The sequence below is a fragment of the Melanotaenia boesemani genome, chromosome 17 (assembly GCF_017639745.1).
Source record: "Melanotaenia boesemani isolate fMelBoe1 chromosome 17, fMelBoe1.pri, whole genome shotgun sequence".
In the NCBI taxonomy this organism is placed as follows: Eukaryota; Metazoa; Chordata; class Actinopteri; order Atheriniformes; family Melanotaeniidae; genus Melanotaenia; species Melanotaenia boesemani.
The window spans coordinates 17,062,353-17,082,702 of NC_055698.1; the positions used below are offsets into that span (position 1 = coordinate 17,062,353).

At 37.9% G+C, this 20,350-nt stretch overlaps 1 protein-coding gene across 2 annotated transcripts; it reads right to left on the bottom strand.

Annotated features, from left to right (window-relative positions):
• Positions 1–3,065: 3,065 nt before the first annotated feature.
• tdp2b (tyrosyl-DNA phosphodiesterase 2b) lies at positions 3,066–18,617 on the bottom strand. Of its 2 annotated transcripts, XM_042011636.1 has the most exons (8): positions 6,971–7,033; positions 6,715–6,938; positions 6,344–6,462; positions 6,077–6,226; positions 5,850–5,941; positions 4,752–4,870; positions 4,500–4,670; positions 3,066–3,564 (listed from the first exon to the last, which is right to left on the bottom strand). In XM_042011636.1, exons 2-8 carry the CDS (start codon positions 6,859–6,861, stop codon positions 3,283–3,285), a joined length of 1,080 nt encoding a protein of 359 aa, XP_041867570.1. In that variant the 5' UTR covers positions 6,862–6,938; positions 6,971–7,033; the 3' UTR covers positions 3,066–3,282. The 2 variants fall into 2 exon arrangements, with proteins under 2 accessions (XP_041867570.1, XP_041867571.1); XM_042011637.1 differs by lacking the exons at positions 6,715–6,938; positions 6,971–7,033 and adding an exon at positions 18,506–18,617.
• Between the last annotated feature and the right edge of the window lie 1,733 nt (positions 18,618–20,350).

Genomic DNA, 20,350 nt, shown 5'->3' on the forward strand with positions numbered 1-20,350 from the left:
ACCAGCGATGTTGGTGAACATCGAGCAAGCCATGACTGAAATCACTTGAAATTTGTAACACAATATAAAGCATCACTGTTCCTAAATTCAGTAATCAAGTTATTGTTACTGCTTTCAAGAAAGAGTGGTTTTTAAAATCTAATACAAGACATTGTAGATATTGTTGCAGAGGAAATCAAATATGTTTTTGATTTTTAATTTCTACAGAAAATAAATAAGTTGTTAACCTGTTTGCAAAATAAGCAAAATATGTGATGCATTACTTTTTAAGTATCAGCCCAAAACACACAGTAACACTAACATATGTCATTCACTGATATAGTGAATGGACTGCACCTTTAGCTGGAAGCTTTTCTGATTTATGATTCAATTTTCCTTGTTTTGGCAAAATCGTGTGGCTCTTCTGATGGCTCCCATCTACCTTTCTGTCTAATAGGTGTCCATTTAGTCTCAGGCTAATATGAAATGTTCAATGCATTATACTTGAAGCTAATAAAATTGCAAATAAACTTTATACTGCTCTCTAGTGGTAAAATGCCAATGCTACATTGGACCAATATACACAGGTTTCTCCGTATGGAGTGAAACACAAAATTATTCAGTCTTATTACTAATATAAATTAGCATAATTGTTGTCATCTGTCACTTTCTGTGACCAAAGCCTCCTGAAACAGATGATCTTATCTACAGTATTGTGCAAAAGCCCTGAGCAAATCATTTCTTTATATGTTGTTAGGGTGCAGATAAAAAACTAGCTTAAAAGTTTAGATTTTGTCTGAATCCTTGTATTCAAGTCATATGTAATTTAATCAAGTTGTCTTCAGGAATAGTTGTCCAGGCTTTTTGACTTTCCAAAGCTTTTCTGTGGATGTTTGCTTCTTTTTATTCATTTCTCTGTTAAGATGGTCCCACACTAGTTCAGTAGTTGTGAGGTTCAGACTAAAAAAAGGCTATTTAAATGTTATCTTTGGAAAGATTTCCTAGCTGCAAAAAGAAATAAACAAACAAATAAATGAATGAATAAATAAATAATTCATCTCAGTGGCTGGTTCTTTTTAAGAGTCATAGGTTGGTGTTAAGAGCTTAATAATAAGAAAGTCATCTGAAAAAGGTTGATTGGACTGAAAATTTGTTTAAAAACAGCCAGTGTCTAAAGTGTTGAAACCGCTGACGAATATTTACCCTATTGTCAGTTCTTTGACCGACCTTTCAGGCTCACGTCCTGTTGTTTCCTCTCTTGGATCTTTAACGACCGGTGAGACTCCAGTCGCGAAGTGATGGGCGAACCTTTCCACCTCGATTCTTGTGGCGCGAGAATAAGCAATTTTACCCCTTTAGAATTCCTGATTATTATCGTCCGCTCATGCGGAGATAGACCTGAGGAGTTATTCTGGTAGATAAGCCAACCTTTGGGTCTAGGAGTATGAAGCTACCGTACTATCGTCCTAACAGGATAACTACCTGGTATCGAAATAATAATCTAGGGAATTCTTATGTCTCTTCGGGTATTGGGGAATCTGGGGCTCACCTGCTCGTTGTGTTGTCCTCTCCTCTCCTCAGTGGATGTGGAGAAATATAAGAGAAATAAGTCTGGTTGGGAAGTTAACCAAAGTTAACTATAACCCTTTTATTCAAGTTTTCTTTTATTGGTAAAATACAGAAAGAATAAAATAAAAAGAAAGAAAAAATAATAAAATTCCCTTTTCGGGCTTCCCTTTCAGTGAGGGTTGAAAAGCAGAATAAGTATAAAGTAAAAGTTTCCCTCAATGGGTGATTCCGCTTTCGCGGTCTACATCTTCTCTAATAATGATTCAATCTCCCTTGGTAAGAAGGGGAAAAATCTATCCCAGTGAAGGGATGAAGGTCCAAAAATCTCTGCAGATTCTCCGCCGCAGCTCCTCAAAATCTCCGGACAATTCTCTCTTTTCACAAAATCACCAGTATATATACATAACTTAAAAACCATCCCATCGGGTACCTTCCCACTAGCAGAAAAAACACTCAAAACCAACCCACTTAGTAGGCTATTTTTCCATCAGCAGAAAAGCATACGTGAGCATCCTACAAGTTGGTCCCTCCTTCTGGGTTGCATCAGGGCTGAAGGAAAGAAGAAACTTTTCCCTGCCCCATTATTTATCTATCCTCACAGTTTTTACACAAAGGCTGCTTGTTAATATTTTCTGAGTTTGCAGGGGAATTCCGCTCTGCTTTGGAGCGAGCAGATAACAGGTTACTCCCTTCTCCCAGATCTTCTGGGCCTCTCTTCACTTCTTCAGTAGTGTAAAAAACTCTGTCTCTTATTTGCATCTTATTTGTGAATGCACTCTCCGTAAGCTTCAGAATAATAACAACTAAGCTGTAGCTCTTATTAATCAAAACCAAAACCTAATGAACATCACTAAATCTAAGGATAATAATGTAAATAAGCAAGCAAACAGGAATATATGAAATGTGAATAGGTAATACATAACACATAGAGAAACATAACTGAGTATTGATCAGGCAGTCCATAAACTCAGTTTTTTGATTAAAAACATCATCTCATATCATGTGTGCCATAACAGTCATAGATTCAAACTTTAATAAAACTTCTCTCCCTCCTTCACTCACTGAGAGCAAAAGCGGGGGTTTTCAGCAGGTGTTATCTGTCGAGATAAGGGCCTCTGCTCCCTGTCCGTTGCCTTAGCAACGGCTCTCTGGCCTAGAGCAGTGTTCACGCCACCATTGAAGAGCGCGGCCTTCACAAAACAAAAACTGAAAAACCTTCAGAAGGTTTAAAGAACTAATTCTCTACATAATTTTAAAAGATTACAAGCAAGTCTGGCTGCTTTTAGCAAAATATAAAAAAAATTATAGACAAGACTTACTAAACATGTCTGGAAAAGCTTGAAGAATTAAATAAATTGCTACAAATCTATAAAACCTTTTCAGTAACAGCATCTTTTAATAGATAAATTAAGATTATTAAATCAATAAACTCCATACGCTGCAGAAGATCATGTAAAGACTGATGGTGATATTTTCAGCTGCTGTTTCCAGCATTTTAAACCCCGGTGTACAACAAATTCCAAAACAGTGCAAACTTTATTTATTCATCAGTACTTTTAACATTTTAATTGGCAAATAAAATAACCAAAGAAACATTACAGGATAAAACTAATTCAAATCAAGAGATAATGTTTACAGTCAATGTCTTTCACAGAGAAACTAACTGCGGTTCAAACCTCAGACTGTAAAACACACAGCAGCTATGATTGAAATGATTTAGTTGGTTTTGTGTTTCTATCCAGCAATGAAGCTACAGTAGATTCCCCAGTGATCACTGGTGTAGCGGCCACAGTCCAGTTTCTCAAGCCCCACCAAGGCCATGTGATCAGGGGCCAGACGTGGGACTCCGTCCTTGGTAGCTGGGCGGAAGTAAATGCGGTCAAAGCGGCAGCGGCTGACGAAGGGAACGGTCTTGTTATTGTTGGCTTTGGTATCCCACGTGTAGCGGCAGTGCTCCTGCTTGCCCAGTCGCTCCCACACATCACAGACACTGGATGGCAGACCAACTTTAGCCACCTGACAGTGAGCCCAAAGCAAAAATTAATGAGTAAATTTTACAACATGTATGGACACAAGTCAACTGGCTGAATCCGACTGGAAAGACTATACACACGTATACATAGTCACCGCCTTGAGCTCCGCTTTGTACGTCAACGACGCTGCCATGTTGGTCCTGGCAAGTTAGCAATTTTCAACAGGACTGAATGGGGCTGAACAAACTGTAGCACTTATAACATGATCACCAGGAATTACTTTTCATACTAAGAATGAACAAGTTTGTTTTTTGTTGTTTTTTTATCTTAGCCTATATTGTTTATTATATGCGAGAGCCTCTAGTCTCACTTAAACACTCACTTAAAAGCTTTAACAAGTGGTCGTTGTATGCTAGTTTTCATAGTATGATGTGTCAAAATGGCAAGGGGTTTCAAAATACTGTGTATAAACTATATTCTGTCTTCATTCAACTATATCATGATAAAATAGATCTTATTATGGATGCATTCATGTACAACAAATTAGGCTTTACTATTTTGCTTTTAAACCAGAGGCTTATAATAAAAATATCTATTGTGTTAAACAGGAAAAAAAATCTACTAGATTAACTCCTGACTAACACCTGGTTTTACATTTCCCTTTGACAATAATCTTCCCCACCCATTATGCCTTTAACTTACTTTAATCCCAATAATTGATTATTATTTATTAACAATTACGTTACAGTTTTAAACTTTTTCCCCATAACTCAAATATAAAAACCCAATCAGCTGAAAATCTACAAACATTTCATATTTAATCCAGTTTAAACTAAATAATTGTTTACTTGCATTCATTTAATGAGCTCTCTTGCCAGGACCAAGATGGCGGACGCATTGATGTGTAGCAGCAGCGTGCTGAGACGGTCCATACGGTATCTATGTACAGTATGTCTATGGGAAAGACCACTGACTGACCTCAGTGTCCCTCAGGTTTGTGTCCCCCCCAAACAAGATGGTGACATCATCAGGAGCATCTTTCATTTTCTGCATCACTACACGAAGCTGTTTCATCCGCTCTTCTGCATGGCCCTTACAGCTCTCAAGGTGAGACGTCATCAGGCACAGCTTCTGACCCTTAAAAGTCGCCTGATTTGAATGGAGAAAAGCACTTTTGTTAATATTGTCTTACTCAAGTCATGCGAAGAGAATAAGTGATGGAGCACAAACCTGAGCTACAAGGAGATTCCTCATCATCTGCGTGGTGGGGTAAGCTATTATCTCACTTTCCAAGAATTTGACTCGTGACTTCTTCAGCATCATTCCTGAGAAGTAAGCCTCTTCACCACCTGCTCAAGTTCAAAGAAGGGAGAGCTTCAACCAGGAGCTCCTAAACCACAACACCCATTGAATTAATACGATTTTGTGATGACTACAGACATGGCTGGTGGTTGAAACAAAGTTTAAAACATAACCTGAGAAAGCTGAATGAGTTTAGGTCGATGCAGGCAGAAAAGATCAGCCAGACTGATCAAAGACAGTACACAGTGTTTCTCAAGATCAGATCTTTGACACGAGATTATTCTTTCAAACCTTTAGTTAGCATGTACCTTCTGCTGGCCAAGAAAACTTTGTGACCCTGACATGACGTCTCCACATAGGACATATAGTGCAATTCCAGGCCTGTTGTTAATGACGACGTATGATGTCAATGATTACAATTTAAGAAAAAAAAAAAAAAAAAAAGCGGACAAATTTCAGGGGTAGAATTTAACTACGAAAACTCAAATACTACATAAAGGTACAAAAGCTGAGACTTGTGTGGTTGAGAGTTTTAATATTTTATGTCATATTTCTCCTCTGCCATGTTTCATTACTTTTTACTTTACAATCTGTATATACTTACTTTACCAAAATTTTGAGAATGACCAGACTGATTCTGCAGAGCAGAACACGGTCTGCTAACTGACTCTACCTTCAAGCTAAACTTGACATGACGTTTCGAGGATCATGCCAACAATGCAGTAAAGTCATGTAAAACCGGTGTGTTTACTGCAACAAGAGTTCAGACAAATTAGTTAAAAAAAACAACATCAAAAGCTTTTTTAACAGCAAACTAGGGACGGTACTAACTTCCACTAACATCAACAACGGCTTCATTCTTTGCAATTGTGACAGTGAACCATTATGACCAACACCAGCACCCTAAAAACCAAAGCAGTTAAATGGAGTGCAGTCATTATCTTTACACTATACACACCTGTGTTTTTTCATAGTGCAACATGTCAGAATATATTAATAGAAAATGGCTTTCTACATATAATTTACCTTCAATAATTAGGTAGCTAACAGCCCGTTTCTTCAGATACTGGATGTAGGGTGGAATAAGCTCTTGTAGAAACACAACATCAGGGGTGTATCTGTGGAAGAAAAATAACCTCTGCAAATGTTATCTAACAAGTCCAACATGTGAGCAAATGTTCAGCAAACAGAGAACAGCTCATCTCTTATTAAATTAACTGCAAACATGTGTAATATGAGTAGCAGTTGCTTACAACACTAAATATGAGCACAGGCCTCTGGCGCGCTCTGCAAGGTTGTCTGTGTCAAGTCCATCTACGTTCCAGGAGATCAGTGATAGTTTGCCATCATCTTCCTCTGAGGGTTTCTGAGAGGTGGCAGGACTTTCTCCAGTCAAATCTATGCTGGAAATTTTCGAGTCATTAATGGACTATTCCCTTATTTGAGTCATCAGTCATCAGTGGACTAGTTAAAGCAAAACCATCTCATATTAACTTGCACAGTGAAGAGCACAGACTCACCACTCTGGAGGTTTTTCTTCAACCTTCTGTTTCTTGGTTTTGGGACTGCTGTCATTCTCTTGAAAATCTTCTTCAAATACTCTCTCCATGTCTGCCTCAAAGAATGAATTTATGGCTCTCTGAAAGGAAAGTGATAAAAATGTATGTATTTGAAACTGGACTAAAATTAACCAAGATCTGGCTAGATGTCATTTCATATGTGCCATTGGTTTATTAGCATTTTTGTCCCCAGTCGTTGACATAATCATCAAAACAAGCTACAGATGTGCTTAACTGGAACAAGAAAAACAATAAATAAATAAAAGGACAATTTTCCCCAGAACTATCGCATTCAGTCTCTGGCTCTTGTAATAATATACCGACTACTATACCTCCATATCCCAGTCATTTTCAGCCAGGTAGCACTGAGCCACGGAGCTATCAGTTCCCGCTATCGCAGCAAACTCCTCGCACAGACGTGTCCTATCCTTTTCCACATCTGAAACAGACTGTTTATCCAAGTCCGATGTGGAGGCCATTTTCTCTAAGCTCAAACTTTGGTAACTAAATTCTGGCTGAAAAATATACAGTTGAAGGCAATTATTTCTCCATTTTTCTTTATTTGCAACTTATCCAATCCAGGTGTACCAATGAAAATCCTCCGGGTGATTTTGCTGGTTAGCTCCAGAGCCTTCGATATACTCAGAGTCGCGACACTTCCGTGTACAAAAAATGGCGACGCACTTCTGGGTTACTGTAGACGTTCAATAGTTCCAAACACCAGACCAGACTGCGGTCATCACCAATGCATTATTCATTTTCAGAGGTAAGTAGATGCAATATCAGTCTTATAAGTCACGAAAATGCATGCACATTCTGTCGGACGCCCTGCATTAAAATAATTATGTCTGTTCAATGCGATAAGTTTTTGTTTAAATGTATTTTGCCTTTGTATGTTATAGATATTGTCTTTTTACCCCATGGCCTCATAACTTTTTTGTTTAGTTCGAATAAGTGTGGTCACAGTCTTATATTATTTATTTCAGTGTATTGATCACATGCATTGTTATTCGTAGATTCATAGAATTGGATGTTCAGTATGATTTAGGTTAGTGGAAACGTATAAAAAATTAATAAAAAGGCATTGTTCTGTCACCTCTGTAGACATAACAAACCTTACACAGTTTCTTATTGTTGCTTATTCATGCAGCTATATTAAAATCCTTCCTGCCGACCATTACAAACCACCTCTTCCTCTGTTCTGGGTCCCTCGGGAATCCATACATTGGGAAGCCTCTGACCGGTTGGAGCATCCAAATGCTGCACAGTTCAATATGATTGACTGTTTTCTTGTCTGTAAAATGTTATATATAACCATTACATATAATAGAAAAGCACAGGTTGACCTGTTATTTAATTATCCAGAGCCCACTGACTTCTCCATTACATTTTATTTAAACTGTTGACAATATTAAAACTGCCTTGTCCTGTTTTTGCTTCTCCATGTACCATGGTACCATGCACCAATAACTGACTAATAATCACCTAAATTTGATTCCTAATTAGCTTATATTTCACAGATTTCTTGAAAGGTTTCACTTGTTTTCGTTAGCCTGTCGGTGCCAGTCCCACTAGTAAGTCAAGTGAGGTTTAACTTAAACCAAGTTGTTACTCAGTGAGACATTTCCTTTCACATTCAAAGCAAAGCAAGTTTATTTTTACAGCACAATTCTACAACATGGGGATTCAAGGGGCTTTACAAAAACATTAAAAACATAACAATATATGAAACACAATTTAAAATAAAAAAACAAGACAAAAAGGGAAGAACATAAACTAAGCATGTTCAAGTTTTTTTTAAAAAAAAATCCAGCTTAAGAGAGACAGTGCAGATTTGGACTTTCAATACAAACCATTAAAATGCAGCTCAGTCCTGTCTGAAGGGGATCTTCAGTGTTGTATGCATTGCGTCTTTGACTTTAAGTCCATACTGCTGGGACATTACATGCTACCACATGGCTGACTTTAATAATTAGATAACCTAATCATTTAACCTTACAAAAATGAATTGTAAGGACGGTTAGCAGTAAGAAATATAAAGGCTAATGAGGACCAACTTGTCTAATTTTTAATAAATGCTAGCTCGTTGGTTGGTATAAATATTTCCATCCAGAAATGTATGAAATTATTGTGCTGGTTACACATATTTAATCTATTGTCAAACATGACTTGATCGCCACTTAAATCAACATTAACATAATAATGCATTCAGTGACAAACGTGTATGTGCAGCAATATTATGTTTATTTAGTTTTCACCCTCAGTAATCCGATCGCTGCTGTCTGTTCCGTAGTAGAGTCTAGCAGCGCGGGGTTTGTTTGGAACTATTGGACCCACGTGACCGCTCTTACAGCGAAGTCAACGGATGTCGCAACTTTGAGTATATCGAGGGCTCTGGTTACCTCTTACAGCGTAGAGATGCATTCAGTGGCAGGCTGAATTGGCTAGGGTAAATTGTAAAAGGGCTGGTAGGTGTAAAAATAGTACCCAAAATAGTGTAAATGGGATTAATTAATTAATTATTTACAATGATAACTAATTAATGAATGCAAAACAATCCCTTAATCAGTAAATATTTTAAAGACGTTTGTAAATGATAAACGTTAGCATTTATTGTGTTTGTTATTATTATTTTGTTTTCACTGATTTATTTTTAACGTTGTTCAACTTGTCAAACCATAGATATATACACATAGATGCCGAATTCGGGCTTGTCAGGCGCGTCAACACGGCCGCCATCTTGGGCAGGGGTTTCAGACCCTGTCAGATCAGTCGGACTGTCAGACTGTGTGTGAAACCAAAATGCCAAAACCAAGAAACAAGGGATACTATTTCACAAGAAGTAGTGTTGTGCTATTTAACTGTTATGAACTTGCTGAATTTGATGTCTTTCTTAAGCTAACATAAATGAAACCGGCTTATGTCTGGACAAGAAAATAAAAAATGTTTTTGTTAGTAAGACGATTATTACAGTAAGATGATTTAAGTGGAAATCACCCACTTCATATAATTATAATAATATTATAGTTCATGTCATTTCAACATTATCAAATAAATTAGTTTCATGGCGCTAAAATGAACTTTAACTGTGAACTGTAGCTACTGAAGAACTGAGAACTGAGTGATGTTGAGATGGAGTTGTTTTTGACCAAATACAGCCGCCTCCGTATTTCAAGTGCGCATTTACTCTCAACTTTGTGGTAAAAGCAACAACCACCAATGATTACTCTCGGATTTCAAAATACAGCATTTCTCTTCCTCTCTGTCTTTTCTTGAAGTCCCTTTCAGATAGAAATAACGTGCAAATTTGTCTGGCATTAGATAAATAAATGAATATATGCATTAAGAACTTCTTATACTACTTACACAAATAATATGAAAGACTTTCACTGTGTACTTTTCCAGTAATTCACTGTCAAAGTTCCTGACAGACAGCTAAAAAGAAGCATTATCATCTAAATTTAAGGTAAGGTTTTTCCATAAGTATTTTATGAAACCTGTATTGTTGCACTAAATACTTCCTCTATTAATAATGCTTCTTTTTGCTGACAGACATTAACTTACATTAACAGAAATGGACTTTTCAATCTATGTATTATATAATACAAATACATAAATAAAAATACACAATATAGTGCTTGAAATCTAAAATATCGCTCTCTGAGTGCTTCTAGTTAAAACATGTTTTTAATTTGAAACATTCCTGCTTCTTGTTTATATGTAATTATATTAAACTTTCTGTTTTACATGTCTTTTTTTTACTCTCCTCTGTCTTTATGGTTTGGTTAAGTTGAGAATTTGGTACGTTGATGAGGTTCCCTCTAATTTCTGACCATAACCTTCTTCCTCATTTCACAGGATACATCATAAACTCTAGTTCACAATAATAATAATAATAATACATTTTATTTGTTGGCGCCTTTCTTGACACTCAAGGTCACCTTACAGGATAAAACACAAGAGTAAAACAAATCAGTAAATACATTCATAAATTAACGGATACATAAAACAATAATAAAAGCAGTGTGAAATATTACAGTGAGTATGCCAGTTTAAACAGATGTGTTTTGAGTTTGGATTTGAACAGTTGTATTGAATCACAGTTACGGAGGTCTGGGGGGAGGGAGTTCCAGCGATGAGGAGCAGAGCAGCTGAAAGCTCTGCTCCCCATGGTAACAAGGCGGGCTGGGGGGACGATGAGGTGGATGGAGGAGGAGGAGGATCTGAGTGAACGGACTGGTATGGAGACATGAAGGAGATCAGAAAGGTAGGGAGGAGCGAGGTTATGGATGGCCTTGTAGGTGAACAGCAGGATTTTGTAGTGGATGCTGTAGGTGACGGGGAGCCAGTGGAGCTGCTGCAGAACAGGGGTAATGTGATGGGTGGAGGCGGTTCTTGTGATGACCCGGGCTGCTGCATTCTGAACTAGTTGAAGTCTATGAAGTGTTTTTTGGGGAAGACCGAACAGAAGGGAGTTACAGTCATAGATATATATAGAACGCTAGATGCCTCGTCCGCGTTGCCAGCCAACAAAGTCGAACGTCCGTGCCTGGCGGCCATCTTACCACAGGTAGCTCTCTCACCCATAACGCTGTTGGTAGTGTAAAAGTACTTTTCAGAGGACCATAACTTGATCAAATTTCAACAGATTTTCAAACGGTTTGGTTTGTTATAAACATGGGTGGATGTAATAATTATACTCAATTGTTATTAATGATTATGTTGTCCTAAAAATAATGTTATGAAACAGGTAGATTAATATTTCCTATTACAAATAGGCTATAAGAAAGGCTCTATGTTGAAATCCTTTAATGATTATGTTGTCCTAAAAATAATTTTCTGAAACAGGTAGATTGTAGATTCCTGTATAACAGAAATTGTATTGAACATACTTCCACTAAATAACTAACGATTATCCTAAAAATAATGTATTATCTTACTGGTGAAAGGTGATCCCTCGTTTTCTTGTGTCAAGACTACGATGATTAGCGCAGCCATAAGCTGCACAAAAGTCCGGCATGTTCTCTTTGAAAAACAAATTTCCTGTAGAAATAAGAATGGAAGATGTTTTAAACAAACCAAACCCAAATTGAAAATCATGTGCAACTTTAGTTATATTGAAAAGAAACACCAATTCTGCCTCTGACTTCGACGTAAAATTACTAGGTGCTAGCTAGCAGCCTAGCCATACACAACGTTGACTAAACCGTTTCTGAAGAGAAAATCTGCGATTTCAACATGTCCAAGCATCCAGGATTATAACCACGTTAATACTGTTTCTAATAAATCCAACCATTTGTAAATCCGTCAAAATTTCATCGAGATAAGAATAATAATGTTTCAGCATATCACTGACCTTACCTTGGTTTACCTCAGGTTCGACAGATTCTGCCAGGAAGCGAACCTGTGGTAAGATGGCCGACCTGTGATGCCGTTTAAGACTCCGCCATAAGGCATCTAGCGTTCTATATATATCTATGGTTACAGTAGTCAAGACGGGAGGTGACAAGACTGTGAATGAGTATGGCGGCGGTGTGAGGGGTGAGGGAGGGGCGGAGGCGGTTGATATTGCGAAGGTGAAACTATGCTGATCGGGTTATGTTATTGATATGTGATGTGAAAGACAGAGTGCTGTCAAGGATGACACCCAGACAGTCAACTTAATTTCTCAATAAAGTATGAAATAAAATTAAAAAAAATAGTATAAATGAAAAAATTGAAGTAAATATGGGAGCAAAGTGAGCTAGCTTATATGAACAAAGTTTAGAAGAGACAAGAAGCTGATGTTCCACAACTTTCCATCAGACGAATTAACTGACCCACCTCGCCTCTGATAGAACTGGTTGACGTACTGTCGACCCATCTGTTCTCTCTCCAGTCTCTGCTTTTTCGCTGTATCTCCCTTCAAAATGGCGGCCTATCCAGTTCTGTCTTTCCGCGGCTGAGAGCAGTGTCCAGTTTTCACTTCTCCTGTGCTGGTAATTTGAACCTCTCTTGACCAGAAACAACCTGTAATGTTGTTTAAACATTACTGTAAACTGGAGGCCAAACTGAAAACAGTAGCACTCAACCATTTTAATCAAGTAAAAAACCTGGGAGTGATTTTAGATGCAGATCTCAGTTTTGAGCCGCATATTAAAAACATAACTAAGACTGCTCTTTATCATCTAAAGAACATCTCCCGCATCAGGCCGTTTCTCTCTCGAGCCAGTGCAGAGACACTGATTCATGCTTTTATGACATCAAGATTAGATTACTGCAATGCTCTTCTTTCTGGTCTTCCAAAGAAGTACCTGAACCAGCTGCAGCTTGTACAGAACGCAGCTGCACGTCTGTTGGCAAAGACCAGAAAGAGGGCCCACATTACACCAATTTTAAAGTCTCTGCACTGGCTCCCCGTCAGCTTCAGAATTGATTTTAAGATTCATTTATTGGTTTTTAAGTCTCTTAATGGTCTTAGCCCACCTTATTTATCTGATTTACTTTTATCTTATGAGCCCACTAGACCCCTCAGGTCCTCTGGTACTGGCCTTTTAACTGTTCCCAGAGTAAAAACAAAAACACACGGCGAGTCCTCCTTTTATTTCTACAGCCCTCGTATGTGGAACAGCCTGCCTGAGGACGTGAGGGGAGCACCTAGTGTGGATATCTTTAAAAACAGACTCAAGACCTACCTTTTTTGTTTAGCATTTTAATCATTACTTTTATTATTACTATTGTATTTATTCATTTATTTATTCTTAACACACAGGCTGTATTCAGCTTCTATTTATTTATCATTTATGTATTTGTTTTATCATTTTGTATTCTCTTATTTCACGGGTTCTCTTATTTTATGAGTCTTAGCAATATTACTTTTATACCCAGGGTTGGTTTTTAGATTGTTTTAGATTTGGTTCTACAGTGTTTTATCTCAGTGTTTCCCCACACCACTAGACCCCAGAATTTATGACAGCGTTTCCTTGGTCCTTTTAACTTGCTTTTACCCTCTGTGTTGTGTGTGTGTTTGATGGGAAGGGGTGGGGGGTGGGCTTGCTGCTCTTGGGTTGGGGTTCTGGGGGATTTTACTCTCTGTAAAGCACCTTGAGTTACTATTTTTATGTATGAAAGGTGCTATATAAATAAAGTTTGATTTGAGTTGATTTGATTTGTTCTGATACACCTCATCCAATTACCTTAGAGAAAGGACCCCAAACATTATATTTATCCCGGACTCCTCGTGGGAAGCTACAAACACCTCGTGGCTACTAGATAGCTCCCTGTTAACCCAGCGCTAATTGTCAGTAACCTCCATCATCCATCATGCAGTGGCTCGACCAAGGTACTAAAAGAAAGGAAAACGAGAAAACTACTTCTGTCAAGAATACAACCGCAGCTCCCTTCAAAGCTTCGATGTCAGCTACTAAATCGGCAACATCTACAGATCTCACTGCTATTGCTAGTTCTATCTGTGAGCATGATTACAACGGCTCCTTCATCGAGGACACCCAGAGCTCAGATCTATGACCCGAGCACGACTTCCAAACCTGATGGGAAAAAACTGAAAGGTGACCTGACACTCACCCAACTTCAAAATAACATAGCCAGCTTAATCAACGAGCGCTCTGATAACCTGGAAAGTATGATAAACCTCAATACAGTGAGCATCAATGCTTTGAAAAAGTCTATTGATTTTGTTAATGAAAAGATTACTGAGGCACTCAAGAAGATGGAAGATAAAAAGCCTTTAATAACTCATGGCTAATCTATTAAAAAACACATCCACGCCAACGCGTTTCAGCCTAAGGGGCCTTCATCAGGGCGAGTGGCAAAATGTTTGTCTGGTAGCTTAATTCTTGAATATATAGACAATCACCAGCAGCTGCTCTGTGTGGGCAGGTAAATGGTCACATGGTACCCGTGGCCTGCCAATGACAATCACAGTCAGATTCTTTAAACAACAGGTTAACACAGCATAATATAACAAGATTCAACAGATATGTATAGAAACATCATATATCAACTAAAAAATAAGTAAATATTGTTCATTTCTTCTTCAAGGAACCACAGATTAATCAATTACATTACAGGACCATTACAAAAAAGGAGAAAAATCCAGTTCCCCATTCAAACCTGGGTACTGTGTCGCTTTTAGTGTGTAAATCCAAAATGCCTCTCTTTGTAAGAGTTTTTTAAGTCTGTCTCCACCTCTGATTGGGTTTTCTATATGCTCTATTCCAGATACCTTCAATGAATTACAATTACCATGGTTAGCATCAAGATAGTGAACAGCCATAGGATATTGTAGGTTACCAGTTCTAATTGCATGTTTATGTTCAGCCAACCTAAAGCAACCTAAAAGCAAGCTTGCTTTTAATTTGCGCTTTGTTCTTCCGATGTAGAAGCAACCACAATGTCCATGTGGTTGCTTGGTGCTAACCATGGTAATTGCAGTTCATTGAAGGTATCTGGAATAGAGCATATAGAAAACCCAATAGGCCACTTCATCCATAAATGTAAATTTTCAAATCAAAAACCCTTATTCTTAAGTTTTACAAAGGAACTTAAACACCACCTCATGACAATAAAACATTAAAAAAATAAGAAAGCTCTCAAAACCATTGACTTATGTCTACTGTTTGACATCTATTGAAAGATTTATTTCCCTTTGTTCTTCACCCCTTGCTATTATTGATATTATTACTAGTGTTTTTATCAATATTCTTGTTCTCACTCCTATGCTGTTACTGTAATGCTTTGTAATATAAAATTTTCAGCTTTTGATACTATTGAACACAACTTCATGTTTCAAGCCTTAGAAAAATTTAGTTTCGGCCATTATTTCTGTGCAGCAATTAAGACTATGTATGAAAACGCAATTGCTCAATTAAACCCTCCTCAGGCACCTCCTCTAGATTTTATATAAAGCGCGGTGCCAGACAGGGCTGCCCAGTCTCCCCATACCATTTCCTGTTATGCACTTGGGTACTTTTTGATTATGTTAAAATAAACCACTTCAAAGGCATCACTATAGCTGAAAAGGAAAGAATTAGTCAGCTTGCTGACGATACAACTTAAATTTTTACAGGATGCATCACAAGTCCCCGCAGACATCTCTATTATTAAATCATTTTCCAAAGCCTCAGTTCTTCACTTAAATGTCAACAAATGTGAGCTACTAGCTCTTAAAAACTGTAGTACTCCTTCCATCTGTAGCACCACTGTGAAGGAATCTGTCACTTATCTCGGCATAAATATTAACAAAAATCAAGACACAAGATGCTCCTTGAACTTTGACCCTATTATTGGAAAAGTAAAGAAAAGGTTTAATTCATGGATTCAAAGGGATCTATCAATCAGAGGTAGAGTATTATTAACTAAAGCAGAAGGCATTTCTTGCTTGACCTATGCAGCCTTGTCTCTCGAGGTAAACAAAAAAACAGCAGTCTCAACTGACAAAATGCTTAAAAAGTTATAAGTACACTACATTACAAAGTCAATTCTGATGAACTCCTTTGAACGTGGTGGCCTAAACTTCCTTAATTTCTCAACTTAAAATAATATTTTCAAAATAAATTGGATGAAACAATTTCTCAGAAACCCTTCCTTAATCTGGAACGTCATTCCTAACTACATATTCTCTAAAGTTGGAGGCCTCAAATTCCTAATAATTTGTAATTACAATATTACTAAAATCCCTCTTAAGCTATCAAATGTTCACAAACAGATGCTTCTCTCTTGGTCCCTGATTTATAAACCCAACTTCTCCCCCCATCGTTATTTTCTTTGGAACAATGAAGACATCTTATATAAGCGTAAATCCTTATTTATGGAAAATTGGTGTAGGCATGGAATCCTGTTAGTCAAGCTACTCAATTCCGAGGGAATCTCAATGTCATATTCTGAACTCTTCAACCGCTGCAGCATCCCAATACGCCAAAGGAATATGTTGTTGTTCTGGATGCTATTCCCTCTGGTGCCATAATGATAAAATAATAATAAAAAAAATAATAATTGTGAGATACGTGCATTATTCCAGAGAGACAAGGTCTCTGTCCCAAATGTGGTATCTTACTGGAATAACTTGATTCCTAATCTGAACTGCAAAAAAAAAAAAAAAAAAAAACTGGTGCCTTCCTTATAAATACTTTATTGTAAACAAAGTTAAGGAAGTGTCCTTGAAAATCGTTCATCGTTTTTATCCCTGCAAGCTATTCCTGCAAAGATATAAGAAGGATATTGATGTTATTTGGTCTTTTTGTGATCCCTCCGAAGAAGATTTACATCACCTTTTTTAGTCCTGTGACTTCTCCTGCATCTTCTGGCAGAACATTTGTACATTTATCTCACATAAACTTGACCTTCATTTTACTCTCTCATATGAAGATGTGTTGTTTGGTTCCTTTTCCTATAACTCTACCAAATCTGACCAATATTATATAATTAATTCAATTCTGATTCTTGCTAAATACCACATCCACAAATGTAAATTTTCAAATCAAAAACCCTTATTCTTAAGTTTTACAAAGGAACTTAAACACTACCTCATGACAATTAAACATTAAAAAAATAAGAAAGCTCTCAAAACCATTAACTTATGTCTGCTGTTTGACATCTATTGAAAGATTTATTTCCCTTTGTACTTCACCCCTTGCCATTATTGATATTATAGTGTTTTTATCAATATTCTTGTTCTCACTCCTATGTTGTTACTGTACTGCTTTGTAATATAAAATTTTCAGAAAAAAACAACAACTTTGTTTTACTACCTCAATCTAATAATTTAGGCTGATTGATTTTATTTATATATTTTCCTTTTTCTTTATTATTATGTTAATTGTTTTGACTCTACCATTGTTCCCTCTTAAGCTGCTATGTTCATGCACTATTAATCAAAACTGCAATATTTGTCAACGCTTTTGTATTTGCAGAATTGTGCAATAAAAAAAAAGTCTGATTTTTTTTTCTTTTTCTTGTCTTATTTCACTTCCCAATTTTGTCTGTTGCGCTGTCCATCCCCAGTCCATGCATACTGAAGAGTTTTGTGACATCAGATTTCTGATGCCACAAAGCTTCTTAAATGTTTTATAAACTTTATAAACTTCATTACGTCATTTACCTTGTGTCATCACTGACATAAATTTAAAAAGTTCAGAATTACGACAATAAAGGCGATGAAGACGATTAAGAGAATGAAGGCAAAAACAATGATGTCATCCATCTTATCCATGCCTCCTGAAGAGTTTTGTGGCATCACATTTCTGATGGCACAAAACTCTTCAGGAGGCATGGCTATCCGATTCCACAATTTAATGTTTTGTAAACCAATGACCTCATTTACACGATGCGTTCAGTCATATTAGGAGTTTAAGCCGAGAGACAGCAGCTGGAGGCTCATCAGTTTATCCTTGAAGGTGAATATTTTTACAAGTGTAATTACTATAATTACTTACAATTTTCAAGAATTTTACCTAAAACGTTTTCATTCTTATGAACAAACAAAATGAGTGAAGATTTTAATACTGAAAATAATCAAACTTTTAAGCATTTTGAGCTTTCAGTATGTACAAAGTCTGTACTAAATGCTGGCAATGACAATGTTAAAAAAAATATTTACCTTTTGATTAATATGTGGAAACAAAAAGGAATTACTGATCAAACAGCATTTTACAAACATGTGATGGGAAATCTTTCATTTAAAGGTGCAAAGTTTGCTAATTACAACAAATTTTTAACTAATGACTTCTCTACAAACAAAGTTTTTGAACCAGTAAAAAAACATGTAGAGGAATCTGTGTCTACAAGAGAAAAACAACATGCTTTTTCTATTGCTCTCATGAAAAATGGCGGAACAAAAACATTTCAAAGCGTATTTCCGGAATTTAAAGACGCAGTTAAACACAGTGAAGAAGTTCTACTTCAACAACTGGATGATTTTCTAAGCTGTAATGGAGAAATGATAAAAACTGTTTTCATTTATACGTACAACAGTCCTTGTTTAAAAAGGAAAGATGGAAAGGAGCCTTGTATGTTTAACCTGCTCCATAAAGCTGTTGAATGGCATGAAAACTATCGAGTTTTAACCAATGTAGCGTTCACAAAGGCTTGGGGAAAAAGAGGTCCAAATAATTTTACATATCTTACCTCTTCCATCATCTCAACTCCAAGCAGTGTTTTTTATCCATATGTAGCTAAATGTAAAGATGCTCCTTTCATCTTAGATCACAATAATTTAAAGAAGATTTTTAAGAAAAGTGGCATCTACGCCACGCTGTCACAGATAAAAGATCATGACAAGCATAAACTGCATTGTGAAATCACATCCGCTCGACACACACTGCTGAAACTGGCAGAGAATTGTTCCGGGCTGAGAGAAGACCTGTTGCTCCGAGGAAAAGAACTCATTAATTCCTTCGTATTTCCTCATGAAGTCCACAATGGGGTTTGTAACTTATTACTGAAGGAGTGGACTGAAATGGTGGAGAACAGCTCCATGACATTCATCAAAAAAAGGATCACAGAAGATTTTAACATTGCAGTAGTTCTTCTTTTTATGGACCAGCTAAAGTCATATGTGGGAAGCAGCAGCCCTCTGCAGCTTCACCATGTGGCTCATTTACAACTGTCTGATGACAGTCTGATGTCTGATTAAAGATAGGATTTTAGTGTTATGTACTATTAATTAATAAATCAACAGTTTATGTTATATTTTAATAAATTAAATTAAATTTTAATGGAAAATACATTTTCCATTTTTTTGGGTAATTTTTATACAGTTTTAAACTATAAATAACAATAAAACTAAACATTATTACCCATCCTAACTATACAGAAAGTTCAAAGGTAGCATCCGTTGGAGAAAACTCTGTGGTTTTCCTTCCACGCATGTTTGTTGATTTGGTCAGTGAGAACAAACAACTTCTTTCAAAGTCAAGATATTTATTTTTGGTTGCCCTGGGGCCGGGTCCCGGGTGGCTGCATTGGTGGGCTGCTGGCTATGTGGGTGTTGGGTCAAGGGGGAGTGCTTGGGGCTCGCTGTCCTCTGGTCCGCCTGGGGTGTCCCCCACGGGGCATGGTGATTGGGTTATGTGTGACGTGACTGTGTGATGGTGAGTGCTTGTGGGTACGGCACAGGGGAGGGTGTGAGTGTGGGATTAAATGGGGTGCAGATTGGAGTAGGTGGGGGTTGGGGGAGGCGGTCGATGGCGCCCTGGTTCCCAGGGGGTGCGGCTGGAACATCGGGGTGTGTGCTGGCCTACGCCGGTTGTCTGTCTGGGGGGGCCTGGTCCTCCTAGGCATGTTGCGGGCCCTCTGCCTTTGGGGGGGTGGGGCAGCCGCCTCTGGGCTCTTGGGGCCCTGGGCCCTTCGCTTGGGCTGCCCTGGGTGGCCAGTCCCTTGCGGGGCCGGCGGCTGCTGTTCTTGGCCCACTGGAACCTGTGCGCCAAGACTGTGGGGGCTCTTGCTGGGGCTCTCCTCTGCCGCCCTTCGAGTGGGGCTGGAGTCTTCTTCGTGATGGGGTAGCTTCGATTGGTGCTTCGGGGCTGCTGCTGAGGGCCCAGGTCTCTGGCCCTGGTCTGCCTCTGACCTCCGTAGAGGCGTGGTCGCATTTGCATGATCTCACTCACCACTCCTCATCACTGATCACTCCTTATTCCTCATGCTCTGCATGCTGACACAGTCACTGAGTTGTCCAGTGGGTTTTAATACTAAGATATCGTTCTTTTTTTATTTTTCCTGTGAGATCTGGTATCTTTCATGATATGTCTTTTGGATTTGGGTATTATTGAAAAACTCTTAATGACCCCCTCCCCCCTCCTCTGCTCTCACATCTTCAGACACAAGTTAGTTTTGGCACAAATATCTCGCAAGGAATGAGCCAAAAGTCAGGCCACAGCTTAATCACGCTGTGACTCTCGAGAGCACATTTGTGACTTGCAGCAGCAGATTCAGGAAGTTGTAATCGCTAAGTTGAGGTTGTAAAGCAAAATG

Coding starts and splice junctions, on each gene's coding strand:
- tdp2b (XM_042011636.1), bottom strand. CDS start 6,861: ATGGCCTCCACATCGGACTTGGATAAACAGTCTGTTTCAGATGTGGAA. Junction 6,227..6,343: donor GAAGAAAAACCTCCAGAGTG/GTGAGTCTGTGC, acceptor GAAAATTTCCAG/CATAGATTTGACTGGAGAAA. Junction 5,942..6,076: donor CTGTGCTCATATTTAGTGTT/GTAAGCAACTGC, acceptor TTTCTTCCACAG/ATACACCCCTGATGTTGTGT.